Source organism: Coregonus lavaretus, assembly GCF_964263955.1.
Source record: "Coregonus lavaretus genome assembly, contig: HAP1_SCAFFOLD_3984, whole genome shotgun sequence".
Lineage (NCBI taxonomy): Eukaryota > Metazoa > Chordata > Actinopteri > Salmoniformes > Salmonidae > Coregonus > Coregonus lavaretus.
This window is the reverse complement of record NW_028160651.1, coordinates 356-23,111: the sequence shown is the minus strand read 5'-3', so window position 1 is coordinate 23,111 and position 22,756 is coordinate 356. Positions and strand designations below refer to the sequence as shown.

The following is a 22,756-nucleotide window of genomic DNA, read 5'->3' as shown; positions in this document are numbered from 1 at the left end:
CTAGTGCTAACCCCCACTACAACCCCTCAGGCCTGGCCTAGTGCTAACCCCCACTACAACCCCTCAGGCCTGGCCTAGTTAGTCACAGCTAAATCCTCGTCAACATCTGCAACAATGCAACTATGTTTATGTGTTGGTTTTTACTTTGATGAGGTAAACTCTTCACTATCCCTCATCCTAAGGCTACGGCCATTCAGAGACTCATGAACACGGAGGAAATCGTATATCATGAATTCATTAATTGTCCGTTTTTGTCTGTCAAAAGTTAAAATCACCACTCCACTATTTTCGGACGAGCTGCATACGACAGGAAGGTAGACATATTGTGAATTGTTTTGTTTTGATGGACAATGGTCCATCTTTTGTCAACAGATGCCTCCCATTTAAAAACCATTGGCTCAATCTGTAATTTTCAGACCCAAAATCTGTGTTGCAGTAAGCCATAAACAGACCACAGACATCATAAGACATGAGAACTGTGTTTGTCAAAGAAGGCAACTTGATTTGGTTTATTGATTATTTTTATTGACATCTTCCAATAAACATTTGGCTTTTTCTGATTAGAATAAAATCAGTCCTTCATTTAAGCTGATGAGTACAGATTGATTGAGATATGTAAAATGTCCAGTATTCATATTTCTAGATTTGGAGAAAGAGCATAATGTTAGTACCTGGATATGTATTGGGTTATATGGTGAATTCATTTCTAAATCAAAACAAAATTAAAAAAGTACTGTGATGAAATAAAAGTAATACTATTTTGAAAGCTATATTGAACCGATTAAAAATAAAAAGAGATTGCATAAAAAGGTGAGAAGGCATAACATAGGCCCTGATGAGAAAGCAGGGTGATTTAAAGGTGAGAAGGCATAACATAGGCCCTGATGAGAAAGCAGGGTGATTTAAAGGTGAGGAGGCATAACATAGGCCCTGATGAGAAAGCAGGGTGATTTAAAGGTGAGGAGGCATAACATAGGCCCTGATGAGAAAGCAGGGTGATTTAAAGGTGAGGAGGCATAACATAGGCCCTGATGAGAAAGCAGGGTGATTTAAAGGTGAGGAGGCATAACATAGGCCCTGATGAGAAAGCAGGGTGATTTAAAGGTGAGGAGGCATAACATAGGCCCTGATGAGAAAGCAGGGTGATTTAAAGGTGAGGAGGCATAACATAGGCCCTGATGAGAAAGCAGGGTGATTTAAAGGTGCAGGCATAACATAGGCCCTGATGAGAAAGCAGGGTGATTTAAAGGTGAGAAGGCATAACATAGGCCCTGATGAGAAAGCAGGGTGATTTAAAGGTGCAGTGTAATTATGGCACCAAGTGATTTATCGATATCTACAGAGACTCCTAAAGACAGGAGGAAACATCCAGTAATGGACAACGGGCCACATTTAGTCAAAAAGAGAGAGACAGGCATATGGCTGATACTTAAAGATGCATTATGCAGAAATCACTCAGCCATTTCCTGGTTGCTAAAACTCTAACAGTTCGCCTACTTTCTGTTTACGTTACAAAATAAGAGAGTACAATGATTCTCTACACTATACTATCTAAACCGCTGTGAATATATATTTTCCATAACCAAAAATATTGTATTTTCAGCTGTTTGAAGCTGGTGGACAAAACCGAAAGCAAAAGACGCAAAAACAAAACTTAGGAACGGGAAGCAGAGAAATAGTAGAACATAGAACAGATCTACCGCTTCTTAGACTTGTTTTCAAGCTGAATTATAGATCTATAACTCATATTTCTATGTGAATTTGGTCAGGTCGCCGAAAAAGTAACATATAGCCACTTTAAAAACAGCATTTATTAGAACAGGTCTATTGCACCTTTATAAATGAGACCACTTCGTGATGTCCATGAAATAAGATACTGCATGCTGATAGAGAGGGTCAAGGTGATGGTAGATGTATCATGGCAACTGTTCCATTGCAAAACCCTCTGGAAGTAAATGCCTCAGAGGTGATATGGAGCATTTTGGTTATACAGACTTGGGAAGCTCACAGAGTAGACGCTTTGGGCAAACATTACATCAACTGGCAAATCAAGATCCAAGGACCAGAGAAACCCATCTCAAAGACACCAGTCATGACCAGGGGGAGCGTGTAGGAGCATTATGGGCTGTGGTTTCTGACTGTAGTCATTGATACACCTGTCCTAATAGGTCAGATCAACAGGAGGATAGTGTAGCAGCTGGATGGGCTGTGGTTTCTGGTTAGTATCACTGACACAGGGGCTAAAGAACGGCAGCACTCTGCCTCTGGGGCCGTTGCTAAAGGTGTACAGGAGACTCATGTCATCAGCGTTATAGAAGGACACCTTCCTCTCATCACAGTCCAGGAACACCCCTATCCTCTGGGGAGACCACCCAACCTGCAGGACACAAGATGGAGGGGAGAGAGAGACAACAAGATGATATCAGGGTGAAGCAGTACTGGATCAATGTGTTTTAAAGAGCCACTTCCGTTCCAATACTCTACGGGTCTCACATACACGCTTAGAAAAAAAAGGTTCCAAAACGCTTCTTGGCTGTCCCCACGGGAGAACCTTTTGAAGAACCCGAAGAACCCTTTTGGGTTCCAGGTAGAACTCCTTTGGATTCCATGTAGAACTTTTTGTGGAAGGGGTTCTACATGGAACACAATAGGGTTCTACATGGAACTCAATAGGGTTCTACATGGAACTCAATAGGGTTCTACATGGAACTCAATAGGGTTCTACATGGAACTCAATAGGGTTCTACATGGAACTCAATAGGGTTCTACATGGAACTCAATAGGGTTCTACATGGAACTCAATAGGGTTCTACATGGAACTCAATAGGGTTCTACATGGAACTCAATAGGGTTCTACATGGAACTCAATAGGGTTCTACATGGAACTCAATAGGGTTCTACATGGAACTCAATAGGGTTCTACATGGAACTCAATTGGGTTCTACATGGAACCCAAAAGGGTTCTTCTAAAGGTTTCTCCTGTGAGGACAGCTGAAGAAGAGTCTACACTTGAGTTTCAATAAACCCTGAAGTGTCCCTACTGCACTGCAGAGGATCCCACCTGGAGCCGTGTCCAGGGCTGTGTGCCTGCCGAGTACTGGTCTCCCTCTCTCAGTCGTAGGGTCCAGTAACCGCTTTCAGGACTTAGCTTGACCCGGGCCTGACGGTCAACCCTCTCTGACGCCACACCCAGGTCCCACTTGGCCTTGCTACCCACTCCTACCTAGAGGGAGGGAGGAAATAAATACCACAATCACCCTGTTATAGAATAAACACTGATAGACTAGTGTCCTGTCCAGGGGGGGTACTGTACATCAAGCTGTCTCACTACAGAAACCGGAGATAGACTAGTGTCCTGTCCAGGGGGTGTCCTGCTGCCTCACTACAGAAACAGGAGATAGACTAGTGTCCTGTCCAGGGGGTGTACTGGTACATCAAGCTGTCTCACTACAGAAACAGGAGATAGACTAGTGTCCTGTCCAGGGGGTGTACTGTACATCAAGCTGTCTCACTACAGAAACAGGAGATAGACTAGTGTCCTGTCCAGGGGGTGTCCTGTACATCAAGCTGTCTCACTACAGAAACAGGAGATAGACTAGTGTCCTGTCCAGGGGGTGTACTGGTACATCAAGCTGTCTCACTACAGAAACAGGAGATAGACTAGTGTCCTGTCCAGGGGGTGTACTGTACATCAAGCTGTCTCACTACAGAAACAGGAGATAGACTAGTGTCCTGTCCAGGGGGTGTACTGGTACATCAAGCTGTCTCACTACAGAAACAGGAGATAGACTAGTGTCCTGTCCAGGGGGTGTACTGTACATCAAGCTGTCTCACTACAGAAACAGGAGATAGACTAGTGTCCTGTCCAGGGGGTGTCCTGTACATCAAGCTGTCTCACTACAGAAACAGGAGATAGACTAGTGTCCTGTCCAGGGGGTGTACTGGTACATCAAGCTGTCTCACTACAGAAACAGGATAGCCTTGTCTGAGCCAGAACTACTTTACAATACAATAAAAGGCCACTTTAAAATGTACAGTTTTGTCACACAACACAATACCACAGCTGTCTCAAGTCCACCAGAGCTGTTGGCAGAGAATGTAATGTTGATTTCTCTACCATAAGCCGCCTCCAACATGGCTTTACGTCCAACCGGCCTCACAACCGTAGACAACGTGTAACCACGCCAGCCCAGGACCTCCACATCTTTTGGTTACTACATGATTCCATATGTGTTATTTCATAGTTTTGATGTCTTCACTATTATTCTACAATGTAAAAAATAGTAAAAATAAAGAAAAACCCTTGAATGTGTGTGTGTGTGTGTGGGGGGGCGGGGGGGTTGGTAGATAGATTTATACACACACACCTATCAACCTACACGACCAAAAGTATGTCGACACCTGCTCGACGAACATCTCATTCCATAATCCTGGGCATTAATATGGAGTTGGTCCCCCTTTGCTGCTATAACAGCCTCCACTCTTCTGGGAAGGCTTTCCACTAGATGTTGGAACATTGCTGTGGGGACTTGCTTCCATTCAGCCACAAGAGCATTAGTGAGGTCGGGCACTGATGTTGGGAGATTAGGCCTGGCTCGCAGTCGGTGTTCCAATTCATCCCAAAGGTGTTCGATGGGGTTGAGGTCAGGGCTCTGTGCAGGCCAGTCAAGTTCTTCCATACCGATCTCGACAAACCAATTCTGTATGGACCTCGCTTTGTGCACGGGGGTATTGTGATGCTGAAACAGGAAAGGGCCTTCCCCAAACTGTTGCCACAAAGTTCCACCAAACTTTACAGTTGGCACTATGCATTGGAGCAGGTAACGTTCTCCTGGCATCCGCCAAACCCAGATTCGTCCGTCGGCCTGCCAGATGGTGAAGCATGATTCATCACTCCAGAGAACGCGTTTCCACTGCTCCAGAGTCCAATGGCAGCGAGCTTTACACCACTCCAGCCGACGCTTGGCAGTGCGCATGGTGATCTTAGGCTTGGGTGTGGCTACTCGGCCATGGAAACCCATTTAATGAAGCTCCTGATGAACAGTTCTTGTGCTGATGTTGCTTCTAGAGGCAGTTTGGAACTCGGTAGTGAGTGTTGCAACCGAGGACAGACGATTTTTACGCGTTTCAGCACTTGGCGGTCCCGTTCTGTGAGCTTATGTGGCCTACCACTTTGCAGCTGAGCCATTGTTGCTCCTAGACGTTTCCACTTCACAATAATAGCACTTACAGTTGACCGGGGCAGCTCTAGCAGGGCAGAAATTTGATGAACTGACTTGTTGGAAAGATGGCATCCTATGACGGTGCCACATTGAAAGTCACTGAGCTCTTCAGTACGGCCATTCTACTGACAATGTTTGTCTATGGAGATTGCATGGTGGTGTGCTCGATTTTATACACCTGTCAGCAACGGGTGTGGCTGAAATAACCGAATCCACTAATTTGAAGGGGTGTCCACATACGTTTGTATATATAGTGTATACAGTGCATTCGGACCCATACAGTATTCAGACCCCTTCACTTTTTCCACATTTTGTTGCGTTACAACCTTATTCTAAAATTTATTAAATTATTTTTCCTCAATCTACACACAATACCCCATAATGACAAAGCGAAAACAGATTTTTAGACTTTTTTGCTAATTTATTAAAAACAGAAATACCTTATTTACATAAGTATTCAGACCCTTTGCTATGAGACTCGAAATTGAGCTCAGGTGCATCCTGTTTCCATTGATCATCCTTGAGATGTTTCTACGACTTGATTGGAGTCCTGCTGTGGTGATTCAATTGATTGGACATGATTTGGAAAGGCACATACGTGTCGAGGCACAGATCTGGGGAAGGGTACCAAAACATGTCTGCAGCATTGAAGGTCCCCAAGAACACAGTGGCCTCCATCATTCTTAAATGGAAGAAGTTTGGAACCACCAAGACTCTTCCTAGAGCTGGCCGCCCGGCCAAACTGAGCAATCGGGGGAGAAGGGCCTTGGCCAAGAACCCGATGGTCACTCTGACAGAAGTCCAGAGTTCCTATGTGGAGATGGGAGAACCTTCCAGAAGGACAACCATCTCTTCAGAAACTCCCAAAATACTGGTGTGCCAAGCTTGTAACGTCATACCCAAGAAGACTCGAGGCTGTAATCGCTGCCAAAGCTGCTTCAACAAAGTATTGAGTAAAGGGTCTGAATACTTACGTAAATGTAAACATTTTTTTTATTTCTAATAAATTTGCAAACATTACTAACAACCTGTTTTTGCTTTGTCATTATGGGGTAGATTGATGAGGGGGGGGGAAACAATTTAATCAATTTTAGAATAAGGCTGTAACGTAACAAAATGTGGAAAAAGTCTAGGGGTCTGCACTATATATGCCACCCTACCTCCCAGTAGTGGCGTCCAGCTTGGAAGCCCTGAGCACCCAGCACGTTGACACACTGTAGGAACCTCTTAGGGTTGGACGGGTAGGGGACCATGCCATCACAGTCTACTGCTACGGTTCTGTCTCTGGACACATAGACACTGGGGTGGGCCGTGTCCACATCAAACGTTACCGGGGCCAGACCTGAGGGGAGAGGGGTTACATGAAGGTTCAATGCTTTTCAGTTGGACCTGAGGGGAGAAGGGTTACATAGACACTGGGGTGGGCCGTGTCCACATCAAACGTTACCGGGGCCAGACCTGAGGGGAGAAGGGTTACATAGACACTGGGGTGGGCCGTGTCCACATCAAACGTTACGCGGGCCAGACCTGAGGGGAGAGGGGTTACATAGACACTGGGGTGGGCCGTGTCCACATCAAACGTTACCGGGGACAGACCTGGGGGGAGAAGGGTTACATAGACACTGGGGTGGGCCGTGTCCACATCAAACGTTACCGGGGACAGACCTGGGGGGAGAGGGGTTACATAGACACTGGGGTGGGCCGTGTCCACATCAAACGTTACCGGGGCCAGACCTGGGGGGAGAAGGGTTACATAGACACTGGGGTGGGCCGTGTCCACATCAAACGTTACCGGGGCCAGACCTGAGGGGAGAAGGGTTACATGGAGGTTCAATGCTTTTCAGTTGGACCTGTGGGGAGAAGGGTTACATGGAGGTTCAATGTTTTCTTAGGTTGAGCTAGAGGAACAGGTTACTGAGTTACTAGGTTACTGAGGTTACTGAGTTACTAGGTTACTGAGGTTACTGAGTTACTAGGTTACTGAGGTTACTGAGTTACTAGGTTACTGAGTTACTAGGTTACTGAGTTACTAGGTTACTGAGTTACTAGGTTACTGAGGTTACTGAGTTACTAGGTTACTGAGGTTACTGAGTTACTAGGTTACTGAGGTTACTGAGTTACTAGGTTACTGAGGTTACTGAGTTACTAGGTTACTGAGGTTACTGAGTTACTAGGTTACTGAGGTTACTGAGTTACTAGGTTACTGAGGTTACTGAGTTACTAGGTTACTGAGGTTACTGAGGTTACTGAGTTACTAGGTTACTGAGGTTACTGAGTTACTAGGTTACTGAGGTTACTGAGTTACTAGGTTACTGAGGTTACTGAGTTACTAGGTTACTGAGGTTACTGAGTTACTAGGTTACTGAGGTTACTGAGTTACTAGGTTACTGAGGTTACTGAGGTTACTGAGTTACTAGGTTACTGAGGTTACTGAGTTACTAGGTTACTGAGGTTACTGAGTTACTAGGTTACTGAGGTTACTGAGTTACTAGGTTACTGAGGTTACTGAGTTACTAGGTTACTGAGGTTACTGAGGTTACTGAGTTACTAGGTTACTGAGGTTACTGAGTTACTAGGTTACTGAGGTTACTGAGTTACTAGGTTACTGAGTTACTACTTTATATGATGTGCTTCTAAGTCTGAATATATTTGTACGGCTTACTTCTATTAACACGTCTGGATATATTTGTACGGCTTACTTCTATTAAGACGTCTGGATGTATTTGTACGGCTTACTTCTATTAAGACGTCTGGATGTATTTGTACGGCTTACTTCTATTAAGACGTCTGGATATATTTGTCCGGCTTACTTCTATTAAGACGTCTGGATATATTTGTACGGCTTACTTCTATTAAGACGTCTGGATATATTTGTACGGCTTACTTCTATTAAGACGTCTGGATATATTTGTACGGCTTACTTCTATTAAGACGTCTGGATGTATTTGTACGGCTTACTTCTATTAACACGTCTGGATATATTTGTACGGCTTACTTCTATTAAGACGTCTGGATGTATTTGTACGGCTTACTTCTATTAAGACGTCTGGATATATTTGTAAGGCTTACTTCTATTAACACGTCTGGATGTATTTGTACGGCTTACTTCTATTAAGACGTCTGGATATATTTGTACGGCTTACTTCTATTAAGACGTCTGGATATATTTGTACGGCTTACTTCTATTAACACGTCTGGATATATTTGTACGGCTTACTTCTATTAAGACGTCTGGATGTATTTGTACGGCTTACTTCTATTAAGACGTCTGGATATATTTGTACGGCTTACTTCTATTAACACGTCTGGATATATTTGTACGGCTTACTTCTATTAAGACGTCTGGATATATTTGTACGGCTTACTTCTATAAACACGTCTGGATATATTTGTACGGCTTACTTCTATTAAGACGTCTGGATATATTTGTACGGCTTACTTCTATTAAGACGTCTGGATGTATTTGTACGGCTTACTTCTATTAAGACGTCTGGATATATTTGTCCGGCTTACTTCTATTAAGACGTCTGGATATATTTGTACGGCTTACTTCTATTAAGACGTCTGGATATATTTGTACGGCTTACTTCTATTAAGACGTCTGGATATATTTGTACGGCTTACTTCTATTAAGACGTCTGGATATATTTGTACGGCTTACTTCTATTAAGACGTCTGGATATATTTGTACGGCTTACTTCTATTAAGACATCTGAATATATTTGTACGGCTTACTTCTATTAAGACGTCTGGATATATTTGTACGGCTTACTTCTATTAAGACGTCTGGATATATTTGTACGGCTTACTTCTATTAAGACGTCTGGATGTATTTGTCCGGCTTACTTCTATTAAGACGTCTGGATATATTTGTCCGGCTTACTTCTATTAACACGTCTGGATATATTTGTACGGCTTACTTCTATTAAGACGTCTGGATGTATTTGTCCGGCTTACTTCTATTAAGACGTCTGGATATATTTGTCCGGCTTACTTCTATTAAGACGTCTGGATGTATTTGTACGGCTTACTTCTATTAAGACGTCTGGATGTATTTGTCCGGCTTACTTCTATTAAGACGTCTGGATATATTTGTACGGCTTACTTCTATTAAGACGTCTGGATGTATTTGTCCGGCTTACTTCTATTAAGACGTCTGGATATATTTGTCCGGCTTACTTCTATTAAGACGTCTGGATATATTTGTACGGCTTACTTCTATAAACACGTCTGGATGTATTTGTACGGCTTACTTCTATTAAGACGTCTGGATATATTTGTACGGCTTACTTCTATTAACACGTCTGAATATATTTGTCCGGCTTACTTCTATTAAGACGTCTGGATATATTTGTCCGGCTTACTTCTATTAAGACGTCTGGATATATTTGTACGGCTTACTTCTATTAAGACGTCTGGATATATTTGTACGGCTTACTTCTATTAAGACGTCTGGATATATTTGTACGGCTTACTTCTATTAAGACGTCTGGATATATTTGTACGGCTTACTTCTATTAAGACGTCTGGATATATTTGTACGGCTTACTTCTATTAAGACGTCTGAATATATTTGTACGGCTTACTTCTATTAAGACGTCTGGATATATTTGTACGGCTTACTTCTATTAAGACGTCTGGATATATTTGTACGGCTTACTTCTATTAAGACGTCTGGATGTATTTGTCCGGCTTACTTCTATTAAGACGTCTGGATATATTTGTCCGGCTTACTTCTATTAACACGTCTGGATATATTTGTACGGCTTACTTCTATTAAGACGTCTGGATGTATTTGTCCGGCTTACTTCTATTAAGACGTCTGGATATATTTGTCCGGCTTACTTCTATTAAGACGTCTGGATATATTTGTCCGGCTTACTTCTATTAAGACGTCTGGATGTATTTGTACGGCTTACTTCTATTAAGACGTCTGGATGTATTTGTCCGGCTTACTTCTATTAAGACGTCTGGATATATTTGTACGGCTTACTTCTATTAAGACGTCTGGATGTATTTGTCCGGCTTACTTCTATTAAGACGTCTGGATATATTTGTCCGGCTTACTTCTATTAAGACGTCTGGATGTATTTGTACGGCTTACTTCTATTAAGACGTCTGGATATATTTGTACGGCTTACTTCTATTAACACGTCTGAATATATTTGTCCGGCTTACTTCTATTAAGACGTCTGGATATATTTGTCCGGCTTACTTCTATTAAGACGTCTGGATATATTTGTACGGCTTACTTCTATTAAGACGTCTGGATATATTTGTACGGCTTACTTCTATTAAGACGTCTGGATATATTTGTACGGCTTACTTCTATAAACACGTCTGGATGTATTTGTCCGGCTTACTTCTATTAAGACGTCTGGATATATTTGTCCGGCTTACTTCTATTAAGACGTCTGGATGTATTTGTACGGCTTACTTCTATTAAGACGTCTGGATATATTTGTACGGCTTACTTCTATTAAGACGTCTGGATATATTTGTACGGCTTACTTCTATTAAGACGTCTGGATATATTTGTACGGCTTACTTCTATAAACACGTCTGGATGTATTTGTCCGGCTTACTTCTATTAAGACGTCTGGATATATTTGTCCGGCTTACTTCTATTAAGACGTCTGGATATATTTGTACGGCTTACTTCTATTAAGACGTCTGGATATATTTGTACGGCTTACTTCTATTAACACGTCTGGATATATTTGTCCGGCTTACTTCTATTAAGACGTCTGGATGTATTTGTACGGCTTACTTCTATTAAGACGTCTGGATGTATTTGTACGGCTTACTTCTATTAAGACGTCTGGATGTATTTGTACGGCTTACTTCTATTAAGACGTCTGGATGTATTTGTACGGCTTACTTCTATTAACACGTCTGGATATATTTGTACGGCTTACTTCTATTAACACGTCTGGATGTATTTGTACGGCTTACTTCTATTAAGACGTCTGGATATATTTGTCCGGCTTTAACACGTCTGGATATATTTGTACGGCTTACTTCTATTAACACGTCTGGATGTATTTGTACGGCTTACTTCTATTAAGACGTCTGGATATATTTGTCCGGCTTACTTCTATTAAGACGTCTGGATGTATTTGTACGGCTTACTTCTATTAACACGTCTGGATATATTTGTACGGCTTACTTCTATTAACACGTCTGGATATATTTGTACGGCTTACTTCTATTAAGACGTCTGGATATATTTGTCCGGCTTACTTCTATTAAGACGTCTGGATGTATTTGTACGGCTTACTTCTATTAAGACGTCTGGATGTATTTGTACGGCTTACTTCTATTAAGACGTCTGGATGTATTTGTACGGCTTACTTCTATTAACACGTCTGGATGTATTTGTACGGCTTACTTCTATTAACACGTCTGGATATATTTGTACGGCTTACTTCTATTAAGACGTCTGGATATATTTGTACGGCTTACTTCTATAAACACGTCTGGATATATTTGTACGGCTTACTTCTATTAAGACGTCTGGATATATTTGTACGGCTTACTTCTATTAAGACGTCTGGATATATTTGTACGGCTTACTTCTATTAAGACGTCTGGATATATTTGTACGGCTTTCTTCTATTAAGACGTCTGGATATATTTGTCCGGCTTACTTCTATTAAGACGTCTGGATATATTTGTACGGCTTACTTCTATTAAGACGTCTGGATGTATTTGTACGGCTTACTTCTATTAAGACGTCTGGATATATTTGTACGGCTTACTTCTATTAACACGTCTGGATATATTTGTACGGCTTACTTCTATTAAGACGTCTGGATATATTTGTACGGCTTACTTCTATTAACACGTCTGGATATATTTGTACGGCTTACTTCTATTAAGACGTCTGGATATATTTGTACGGCTTACTTCTATTAACACGTCTGGATATATTTGTACGGCTTACTTCTATTAAGACGTCTGGATATATTTGTACGGCTTACTTCTATTAACACGTCTGGATATATTTGTACGGCTTACTTCTATTAAGACGTCTGGATGTATTTGTACGGCTTACTTCTATTAAGACGTCTGGATATATTTGTACGGCTTACTTCTATTAACACGTCTGGATATATTTGTACGGCTTACTTCTATAAACACGTCTGGATGTATTTGTACGGCTTACTTCTATTAAGACGTCTGGATATATTTGTACGGCTTACTTCTATTAACACGTCTGGATATATTTGTACGGCTTACTTCTATTAAGACGTCTGGATATATTTGTACGGCTTACTTCTATTAAGACGTCTGGATATATTTGTACGGCTTACTTCTATTAACACGTCTGGATATATTTGTACGGCTTACTTCTATTAAGACGTCTGGATATATTTGTACGGCTTACTTCTATTAACACGTCTGGATATATTTGTACGGCTTACTTCTATTAACACGTCTGGATATATTTGTACGGCTTACTTCTATTAAGACGTCTGGATGTATTTGTACGGCTTACTTCTATTAAGACGTCTGGATATATTTGTACGGCTTACTTCTATTAACACGTCTGGATATATTTGTACGGCTTACTTCTATAAACACGTCTGGATGTATTTGTACGGCTTACTTCTATTAAGACGTCTGGATATATTTGTACGGCTTACTTCTATTAACACGTCTGGATATATTTGTACGGCTTACTTCTATTAACACGTCTGGATGTATTTGTACGGCTTACTTCTATTAAGACGTCTGGATGTATTTGTACGGCTTACTTCTATTAAGACGTCTGGATATATTTGTACGGCTTACTTCTATTAACACGTCTGGATATATTTGTACGGCTTACTTCTATAAACACGTCTGGATGTATTTGTACGGCTTACTTCTATTAAGACGTCTGGATATATTTGTACGGCTTACTTCTATTAACACGTCTGGATATATTTGTACGGCTTACTTCTATTAAGACGTCTGGATGTATTTGTACGGCTTACTTCTATTAAGACGTCTGGATATATTTGTACGGCTTACTTCTATTAACACGTCTGGATATATTTGTACGGCTTACTTCTATAAACACGTCTGGATGTATTTGTACGGCTTACTTCTATTAAGACGTCTGGATATATTTGTACGGCTTACTTCTATTAACACGTCTGGATATATTTGTACGGCTTACTTCTATTAAGACGTCTGGATGTATTTGTACGGCTTACTTCTATTAAGACGTCTGGATATATTTGTACGGCTTACTTCTATTAACACGTCTGGATATATTTGTACGGCTTACTTCTATTAAGACGTCTGGATATATTTGTACGGCTTACTTCTATAAACACGTCTGGATATATTTGTACGGCTTACTTCTATTAAGACGTCTGGATATATTTGTACGGCTTACTTCTATTAAGACGTCTGGATGTATTTGTACGGCTTACTTCTATTAAGACGTCTGGATATATTTGTACGGCTTACTTCTATTAACACGTCTGGATATATTTGTACGGCTTACTTCTATTAAGACGTCTGGATGTATTTGTACGGCTTACTTCTATTAAGACGTCTGGATATATTTGTACGGCTTACTTCTATTAACACGTCTGGATATATTTGTACGGCTTACTTCTATTAACACGTCTGGATATATTTGTACGGCTTACTTCTATTAAGACGTCTGGATATATTTGTACGGCTTACTTCTATTAACACGTCTGGATATATTTGTACGGCTTACTTCTATTAAGACGTCTGGATATATTTGTACGGCTTTCTTCTATTAACACGTCTGGATATATTTGTACGGCTTACTTCTATTAACACGTCTGGATATATTTGTACGGCTTACTTCTATAAACACGTCTGGATATATTTGTACGGCTTACTTCTATTAAGACGTCTGGATATATTTGTACGGCTTACTTCTATTAAGACGTCTGGATATATTTGTACGGCTTACTTCTATTAAGACGTCTGGATATATTTGTACGGCTTACTTCTATTAACACGGCTGGATATATTTGTACGGCTTACTTCTATAAACACGTCTGGATGTATTTGTACGGCTTACTTCTATAAACACGTCTGGATGTATTTGTACTTCTATTTGCGTGTTGTTGTTGTCTGTAAGTCTACGGCTAATCAGCAGAATCAGTGCCAGGAAGAAGAAAAATCAAACGCGGGTGAGAGTGCAATAAAGACAGGCACACGGTCGGGGGCCCTGGTGAAACGTAGTGCACCATACAGGGAATAGGGTGGTATTTGGGGACGCGTCCTGGAACTAGGCCAGCCGTGGGTGCCTGTCTTACCAGGTTTCAGAGACCTGAACATCTTCCTCCAGGTAATGTATTGTAGCGGTGCCGTGTATCTGCTGCCGAAGCCATCCAGGTCCAGCTCTGGTCCTGGGTCCACCTCTAATGGAGTCCTGCTGAACAAACAGAACATGTTCTTTCTTTACATTCTGTAAAAACTGCTCATTTAAAAAAAAAAGGGCAATATAAAATACATTTCATTGATGGACATTTCTATTAGATGCGTCCCAAATGATATCTTATTTCCTACATAGTGCACTACTTTTGACCAGAGCCTATCCTCTTAAATAGTGCCCTACTTTTGTATGAGCACTGGTCAAACGGAGTGCACTATAAAAGCCTGTGTGCTCCTTTATTCACAAAACTGTTTTTACATTGTTTGAAAACAAACATGTTGGATAGTGAAGAGGTTCAACAACAGTGTTGGTCATCACATCAGAGGAGGGGAGTGGTCCGAGATGAACACTCACCGTAGCTGTGGAAGCTGCAGAGAGAGAGAGGGAGAGAAGATGATGTTATCAGAGTGAGCTCTGAGTCAATGTGTTTTAAAAAGGACAAAGTCAGATCCATTCCTCTATTGTAAGGAACCCTGCTCTACTGTGTCGAACAGTTTCAGAAAATACTTTTAATACCATAGAATGGGGTTTCCCAACTGGAATACAGGGATTTATCTGCCATTGAAGGCCTTTCCACACACACACAAGGATTTTTCTTTATTTTTACATTGTAGATTAATAGTGAAGACATCAAAACTATTAAATAACACATATTGAATAATTTAATAACCAAAAAAAAAAAGTGTCTTAACCAGCTTCATGAGATAGTCACCTGGAATGCATTTCAATTAACAGGTGGGCCTTCTTAAAAGTTAATTTGTGGAATTTCTTTCCTTCTTAATGCGTTTGAGCCAATCAGTTGTGTTGTGACAAGGTTGGGGGGGTATACAGAAGATAACCCTATTTGGTAAAAGACCAAGTCCATATTATGGCAAGAACAGCTCAAATAAGCAAAGAGAAACGACAGTCCATCATTACTTTAAGACGTGAAGGTCAGTCAATACAGAACATTTCAAGAACTTTGAAAGTTTCTGCAAGTGCAGCCACAAAAAAAATCCAGCGCTATGATGAAACTGGCTCTCATGAGGACCGCCACAGGAATGGAAGTCCCAGAGTTACCTCTGCTGCAGAGGATAAGTTCATTAGAGTTACCAGCCTCAAAAATTGCAGCCCAAATAAATGCTTCAGAGTTCAAGTAACAGACACATCTCAACATCAATTGTTCAGAGGGGACTGTGTGAATCAGGCCTTCATGGTTGAATTCCTGCAAAGAAACCACCACTAAAGGACACCAATAAGAAGATGAGACCTGCTTGGGCCAAGAAACATGAGCAATGGACATTAGACATCAGAAATGTGTCCTTTGGTCTGGAGTCCAAATTGGAGATTTTTGGTTCCAACCGCTGTGTCTTTGTGAGACGCGGTGTGGGTGAACGGATGATCTCCGCATGTGTGGGGGTGCTTTGCTGGTGACACTGTCTGTGATTTATTTAGAATTCAAGGCACACTTAACCAGCATGGCTACCACAGCATTCTGCAGCGACGCGCCATCCCATCTGGTTTGGCCTTAGTGGGACTATCATTTGTTTTTTAACAGGACAATGACCCAACGCACCTCCAGGCTGTGCCTCCACAATCCCCAAATTTTTTTGTCCATTAAAATAACATCAAATTGATCAGACATTGTTAATGTTGTAAATGGCTATTATAGCTGGAAACGGCAGATTTTGAATGGAATATCTACATAGGCGTACAGAGGCCCATTATCAGCAACCATCAGTCCTGTGTTCCAATGGCACGTTGATGCAGACCAAATGAAAAGATGCTGGAGGAGTGCTTGATGCCATCTGATCTCCACATGTGTGGTTCTCACCGTGACGCATGGAGGAGGTGGTGTGATGGTGTGGGGGTGCTTTGCTGGTGACACTGTCAGTGATTTATTTAGAATTCAAGGCACACTTATCCAGCATGGTTACCACAGCATTCTGCAGCGATACGCAAACCCATCTGGTTTGGGCTTAGTGGGACTATCATTTGTTTTTTAACAGGACAATGACCCAACGCACCTCCAGGCTGTGCCTCCACAATCCCCCGACCTCAGAGTTGGACCGCAGAGTGAAGGAAAAGCAGCCAACAAGTGCTCAGCATATTTGGGAACTCCTTCAAGACTGTTGGAAAAGCATTCCAGGTGAAGCTGGTTGAGAGAATGCCAAGAGTGTGCAAAGCTGTCATCAAGGCAAAGGGTGGTTATTTTGAAGAATTTCAAAAATAAAATATATTTTGATTTGTTTAACACTTTTTTGGTTACTACATGATTCCATATGTGTTATTTCATAGTTTTGATGTAAAAACCCTTGAATGAGTAGGTGTCTCCAAACTTTTGACTGGTACTGTGTGTGTATATATATATATATATACACACACACAACTGTTCAAAAGTTTGGGGTCACTTAGAAATGTCCTTGTTTTCGAAAGAAAATTATTTTTTTTGTCCATTAAAATAACATCAAATTGATCAGAAATGTAGACATTGTTAATGTTGTAAATGGCTATTGTAGCTGGAAACGGCAGATTTTAATGGAATATCTACATAGGCGTAAAGAGGCCCTTTATCAGCAACCATCAGTCCTGTGTTCCAATGGCACGTTTAACACCGCGCCCAAAACTCAGTGAAACCAGGGGAAAGCAGTAACTGACTGAATACTTTCCGAATGCACTGTAATATACACTGCTAAAAAAAATAAAGGGAACACTTAAACAACACAATGTAACTCCAAGTCAATCACACTTCTGTGAAATCAAACTGTCCACTTAGGAAGCAACACTGATTGACAATAAATGTCACATGCTGTTGTGCAAATGGAATAGACAACAGGTGGAAATTATAGGCAATTAGCAAGACACCCCCCCCAATAAAGGAGTGGTTCTGCAGGTGGTGACCACAGACCACTTCTCAGTTCCTATGCTTCCTGGCTGATGTTTTGGTCACTTTTGAATGCTGGCGGTGCTTTCACTCTAGTGGTAGCATGAGACGAAGTCTACAACCCACACAAGTGGCTCAGGTAGTGCAGCTCATCCAGGATGGCACATCAATGCGAGCTGTGGCAAGAAGGTTTGCTGTGTCTGTCAGCATAGTGTCCAGAGCATGGAGGCGCTACCAGGAGACAGGCCAGTACATCAGGAGACGTGGAGGAGGCCGTAGGAGGGCAACAACCCAGCAGCAGGACTGCTACCTCCGCCTTTGTGCAAGGAGGAGCAGGAGGAGCACTGCCAGAGCCCTGCAAAATGACCTCCAGCAGGCCACAAATGTGCATGTGTCTGCTCAAACGGTCAGAAACAGACTCCATGAGGGTGGTATGAGGGCCCGACGTCCACAGGTGGGGGTTGTGCTTACAGCCCAACACCGTGCAGGACGTTTGGCATTTGCCAGAGAACACCAAGATGGCGCCCTGTGCTCTTCACAGATGAAAGCAGGTTCACACTGAGCACATGTGACAGACGTGACAGAGTCTGGAGACGCCGTGGAGAACATTCTGCTGCCTGCAACATCCTCCAGCATGACCGGTTTGGCGGTGGGTCAGTCATGGTGTGGGGTGGCATTTCTTTGGGGGGCCGCACAGCCCTCCATGTGCTCGCAAGAGGTAGCCTGACTGCCATTAGGTACCGAGATGAGATCCTCAGACCCCTTGTGAGACCATATGCTGGTGCGGTTGGCCCTGGGTTCCTCCTAATGCAAGACAATGCTAGACCTCATGTGGCTGGAGTGTGTGAGCAGTTCCTGCAAGAGGAAGGCATTGATGCTATGGACTGGCCCGCCCGTTCCCCAGACCTGAATCCAATTGAGCACATCTGGGACATCATGTCTCGCTCCATCCACCAACGCCACGTTGCACCACAGACTGTCCAGGAGTTGGCGGATGCTTTAGTCCAGGTCTGGGAGGAGATCCCTCAGGAGACCATCCGCCACCTCATCAGGAGCATGCCCAGGCGTTGTAGGGAGGTCATACAGGCACGTGGAGGCCACACACACTACTGAGCCTCATTTTGACTTGTTTTAAGGACATTACATCAAAGTTGGATCAGCCTGTAGTGTGGTTTTCCACTTTAATTTTGAGTGTGACTCCAAATCCAGACCTCCATGGGTTGATACATTTGATTTCCATTGATCATTTCTGTGTGATTTTGTTGTCAGCACATTCAACTATGTAAAGAAAAAAGTATTTAATAAGATTATTTCATTCATTCAGATCTAGGATGTGTTATTTTAGTGTTCCCTTTATTTTTTTGAGCAGTGTAGATTGAAATCCCCCAAAATTGCAGGAAATTAGCTTTAAAAATGAAAACATTTCTCTAAAGTCCATGGCAGAATATGTAGAATCGCAGGAAATTTGCTTTATTAAAACTGCAACATTTTCTCTCAGCTGCATGGCAAAATGTGTAGAATTGCAGAAAATTGGCTTAAAAACGCAAAAATGTCTCTACACCGTCAAGATGGGGGCCTCTAAAATGTTAGCTAAAATTTGGCTGCGCCCCCTGTAGTAGTACTGAAAAGTACTTAAGTAAAAATACTTTAAAGTTCTACTTTTGAGGATCTTTTGGTCTACTTCACTTTGTATTTAAGTGATTCCTTGATTGAGAACAGGTGTGGCAGTAATCAGGCCTGGGTGTGGCTAGAGGAATTGAACTCCGGTGTGATAAACCACAGGTGAGTTGTGTTATAACGGGGGGGGGCAAACCCTTTTTCCCACAGGGCCATGTAGGTCTGGATTTTGTTTTCCCTTAATAATAACAACCTTCATTTCAAAACTGCATTTTGTGTTGTGTTATCTTTGACTAATATTTAAATTTGTTTGATGATCTTGAAACATTTAAGTGTGACAAACATGCAAACAAATAAGAAATCAGGAAGGGGGCAAACACTTTTTCACACCACTGTAAGTCCCTTTTTGATCCAGAAACCCTGTAATACAGTAGATAGAATAACTGGATCTTGCTCTACTACAACCGGGCTCTCCAACCGGGCTCTCCAACCGGGCTCTCCAACCCTGTTCCTGGAGATAAAACCTCCAGGAGGGAAGGAACAGGGTTGGAGAGCCCTGATCTATGGTGTCAGACACCCTGAAGAGTCAAAACAGTAAGTCACCTCTATAAACCCTGAAGAGTCAAAACAGTCTAACAGTAAGTCACCTCTATAAACCCTGAAGAGTCAAAACAGTCTAACAGTAAGTCACCTCTATAAACCCTGAAGAGTCAAAACAGTCTAACAGTAAGTCACCTCTATAAACCCTGAAGAGTCAAAACAGTCTAACAGTAAGTCACCTCTATAAACCCTGAAGAGTCAAAACAGTAAGTCACCTCTATAAACCCTGAAGAGTCAAAACAGTCTAACAGTAAGTCACCTCTATAAACCCTGAAGAGTCAAAACAGTCTAACAGTAAGTCACCTCTATAAACCCTGAAGAGTCAAAACAGTCTAACAGTAAGTCACCTCTATAAACCCTGAAGAGTCAAAACAGTCTAACAGTAAGTCACCTCTATAAACCCTGAAGAGTCAAAACAGTAAGTCACCTCTATAAACCCTGAAGAGTCAACAGTAAGTCACCTCTATAAACCCTGAAGAGTCAAAACAGTCTAACAGTAAGTCACCTCTATAAACCCTGAAGAGTCAAAACAGTCTAACAGTAAGTCACCTCTATAAACCCTGAAGAGTCAAAACAGTAAGTCACCTCTATAAACCCTGAAGAGTCAAAACAGTCTAACAGTAAGTCACCTCTATAAACCCTGAAGAGTCAAAACAGTCTAACAGTAAGTCACCTCTATAAACCCTGAAGAGTCAAAACAGTAAGTCACCTCTATAAACCCTGAAGAGTCAAAACAGTAAGTCACCTCTATAAACCCTGAAGAGTCAAAACAGTCTAACAGTAAGTCACCTCTATAAACCCTGAAGAGTCAAAACAGTCTAACAGTAAGTCACCTCTATAAACCCGGAAGAGTCAAAACAGTCTAACAGTAAGTCACCTCTACTAGTAGAGTGGAATGTGATCGTAGCAGCTCAAGCCAAGGAGAGTTATGGGAAACACTATTCTACTGTCTCAACATGAGTCTTCTTTTGTATTAGTCTCACATATAGGCCTACTTGGGTTTCTATAAACCCTGAAGAACTTCTCCATACCTCTACTAGTCCAGTCTGATGCGTGGGGGTGGCAGCCTCCTGCAGGACCCTCATACTGTGTTCCAGCCGCCTGACAGCCTCTCTGACGGCCTCCAGGTGGCGCTGCAGCTGTTCCAGAGCCGCCTCCTGCTCCCTCCGCAGCTGTTCCAACACACATGCCTCCTCCTCCGCAAGGAACGCCTGCAACGCCTGGAACTCCCCCTGGACCCGCGCCTGCAGCTCAGAGCCAATTCTCTACAGACAGGGAGAAGGATGGACGTCAACCTGGATATGTTGACACAATAAATAAATCCCATCCACCCAATATAACCGAACCTCCTCCACCCCATATAAACTCAGCAAAAAAAAAGAAACGTCCTCTCACTGTCAATTGTGTTTATTTTCAGCAAACTTAACGTGTAAATATTTGTATGAACATAAGATTCAACAACTGAGACATAAACTGAACAAGTTCCACAGACATGTGACTAACAGAAATTGAATAATGTGTCCCTGAACAAAGGGGGGGTCAAAATCAAAAAGTAACAGTCAGTATCTGGTGTGGCCACCAGCTGCATTAAGTACTGCAGTGCATCTCCTCCTCATGGACTGCACCAGATTTGCCAGTTCTTGCTGTGAGATGTTACCTCACTCTTTCACCAAGGCACCTACAAATTGACTAGGCTGTAGTCAATATGCAGACACCTTCACTATGACATGAGGCTGTAGTCAATATGCAGACACCTTCACTATGACATGAGGCTGTAGTCAATATGCAGACACCTTCACTATGACATGATCAATATGCAGATCACCTTCACTATGACATGATCAATATGCAGATCACCTTCACTATGACATGAGGCTGTGGTCAATATGCAGATCACCTTCACTATGACATGATCAATATGCAGACACCTTCACTATGACACGAGGCTGTGGTCAATATGCAGATCACCTTCACTATGACATGAGGCTGTGGTCAATATGCAGATCACCTTCACTATGACATGATCAATATGCAGATCACCTTCACTATGACACGAGGCTGTAGTCAATATGCAGATCACCTTCACTATGACATGAGGCTGTGGTCAATATGCAGATGACCTTCACTATGACATGATCAATATGCAGATCACCTTCACTATGACATGAGGCTGTACTCAATATGCAGACACCTTCACTATGACATGAGGCTGTAGTCAATATGCAGACACCTTCACTATGACATGAGGCTGTGGTCAATATGCAGACACCTTCACTATGACATGAGGCTGTAGTCAATATGCAGATCACCTTCACTATGACATGAGGCTGTAGTCAATATGCAGATCACCTTCACTATGACATGATCAATATGCAGACACCTTCACTATGACACGAGGCTGTGGTCAATATGCAGATCACCTTCACTATGACATGAGGCTGTGGTCAATATGCAGATCACCTTCACTATGACATGATCAATATGCAGATCACCTTCACTATGACACGAGGCTGTAGTCAATATGCAGATCACCTTCACTATGACATGAGGCTGTGGTCAATATGCAGATCACCTTCACTATGACATGATCAATATGCAGATCACCTTCACTATGACATGAGGCTGTAGTCAATATGCAGACACCTTCACTATGACATGAGGCTGTAGTCAATATGCAGACATCTTCACTATGACATGAGGCTGTGGTCAATATGCAGACACCTTCACTATGACATGAGGCTGTAGTCAATATGCAGATCACCTTCACTATGACATGATCAATATGCAGATCACCTTCACTATGACATGATCAATATGCAGATCACCTTCACTATGACATGATCAATATGCAGATCACCTTCACTATGACATGATCAATATGCAGATCACCTTCACTATGACATGATCAATATGCAGATCACCTTCACTATGACATGATCAATATGCAGATCACCTTCACTATGACATGATCAATATGCAGATCACCTTCACTATGACATGATCAATATGCAGATCACCTTCACTATGACATGATCAATATGC

At 42.0% G+C, this 22,756-nt stretch overlaps 1 protein-coding gene across 1 annotated transcript; it reads right to left on the bottom strand.

The window, feature by feature from the left end:
* Positions 1-602: 602 nt before the first annotated feature.
* LOC311121599 (uncharacterized protein) lies at positions 603-20,979 on the bottom strand (the record flags this gene model as incomplete). The annotated part of the gene is made up of 7 exons (XM_084196063.1): positions 603-2,377; positions 3,062-3,223; positions 6,383-6,564; positions 6,612-6,887; positions 14,516-14,634; positions 14,989-15,002; positions 20,746-20,979. Coding segments are annotated over 7 exons (1,203 nt in total), but the record flags the coding sequence as incomplete, so codon positions are not given.
* Positions 20,980-22,756: the final 1,777 nt, after the last annotated feature.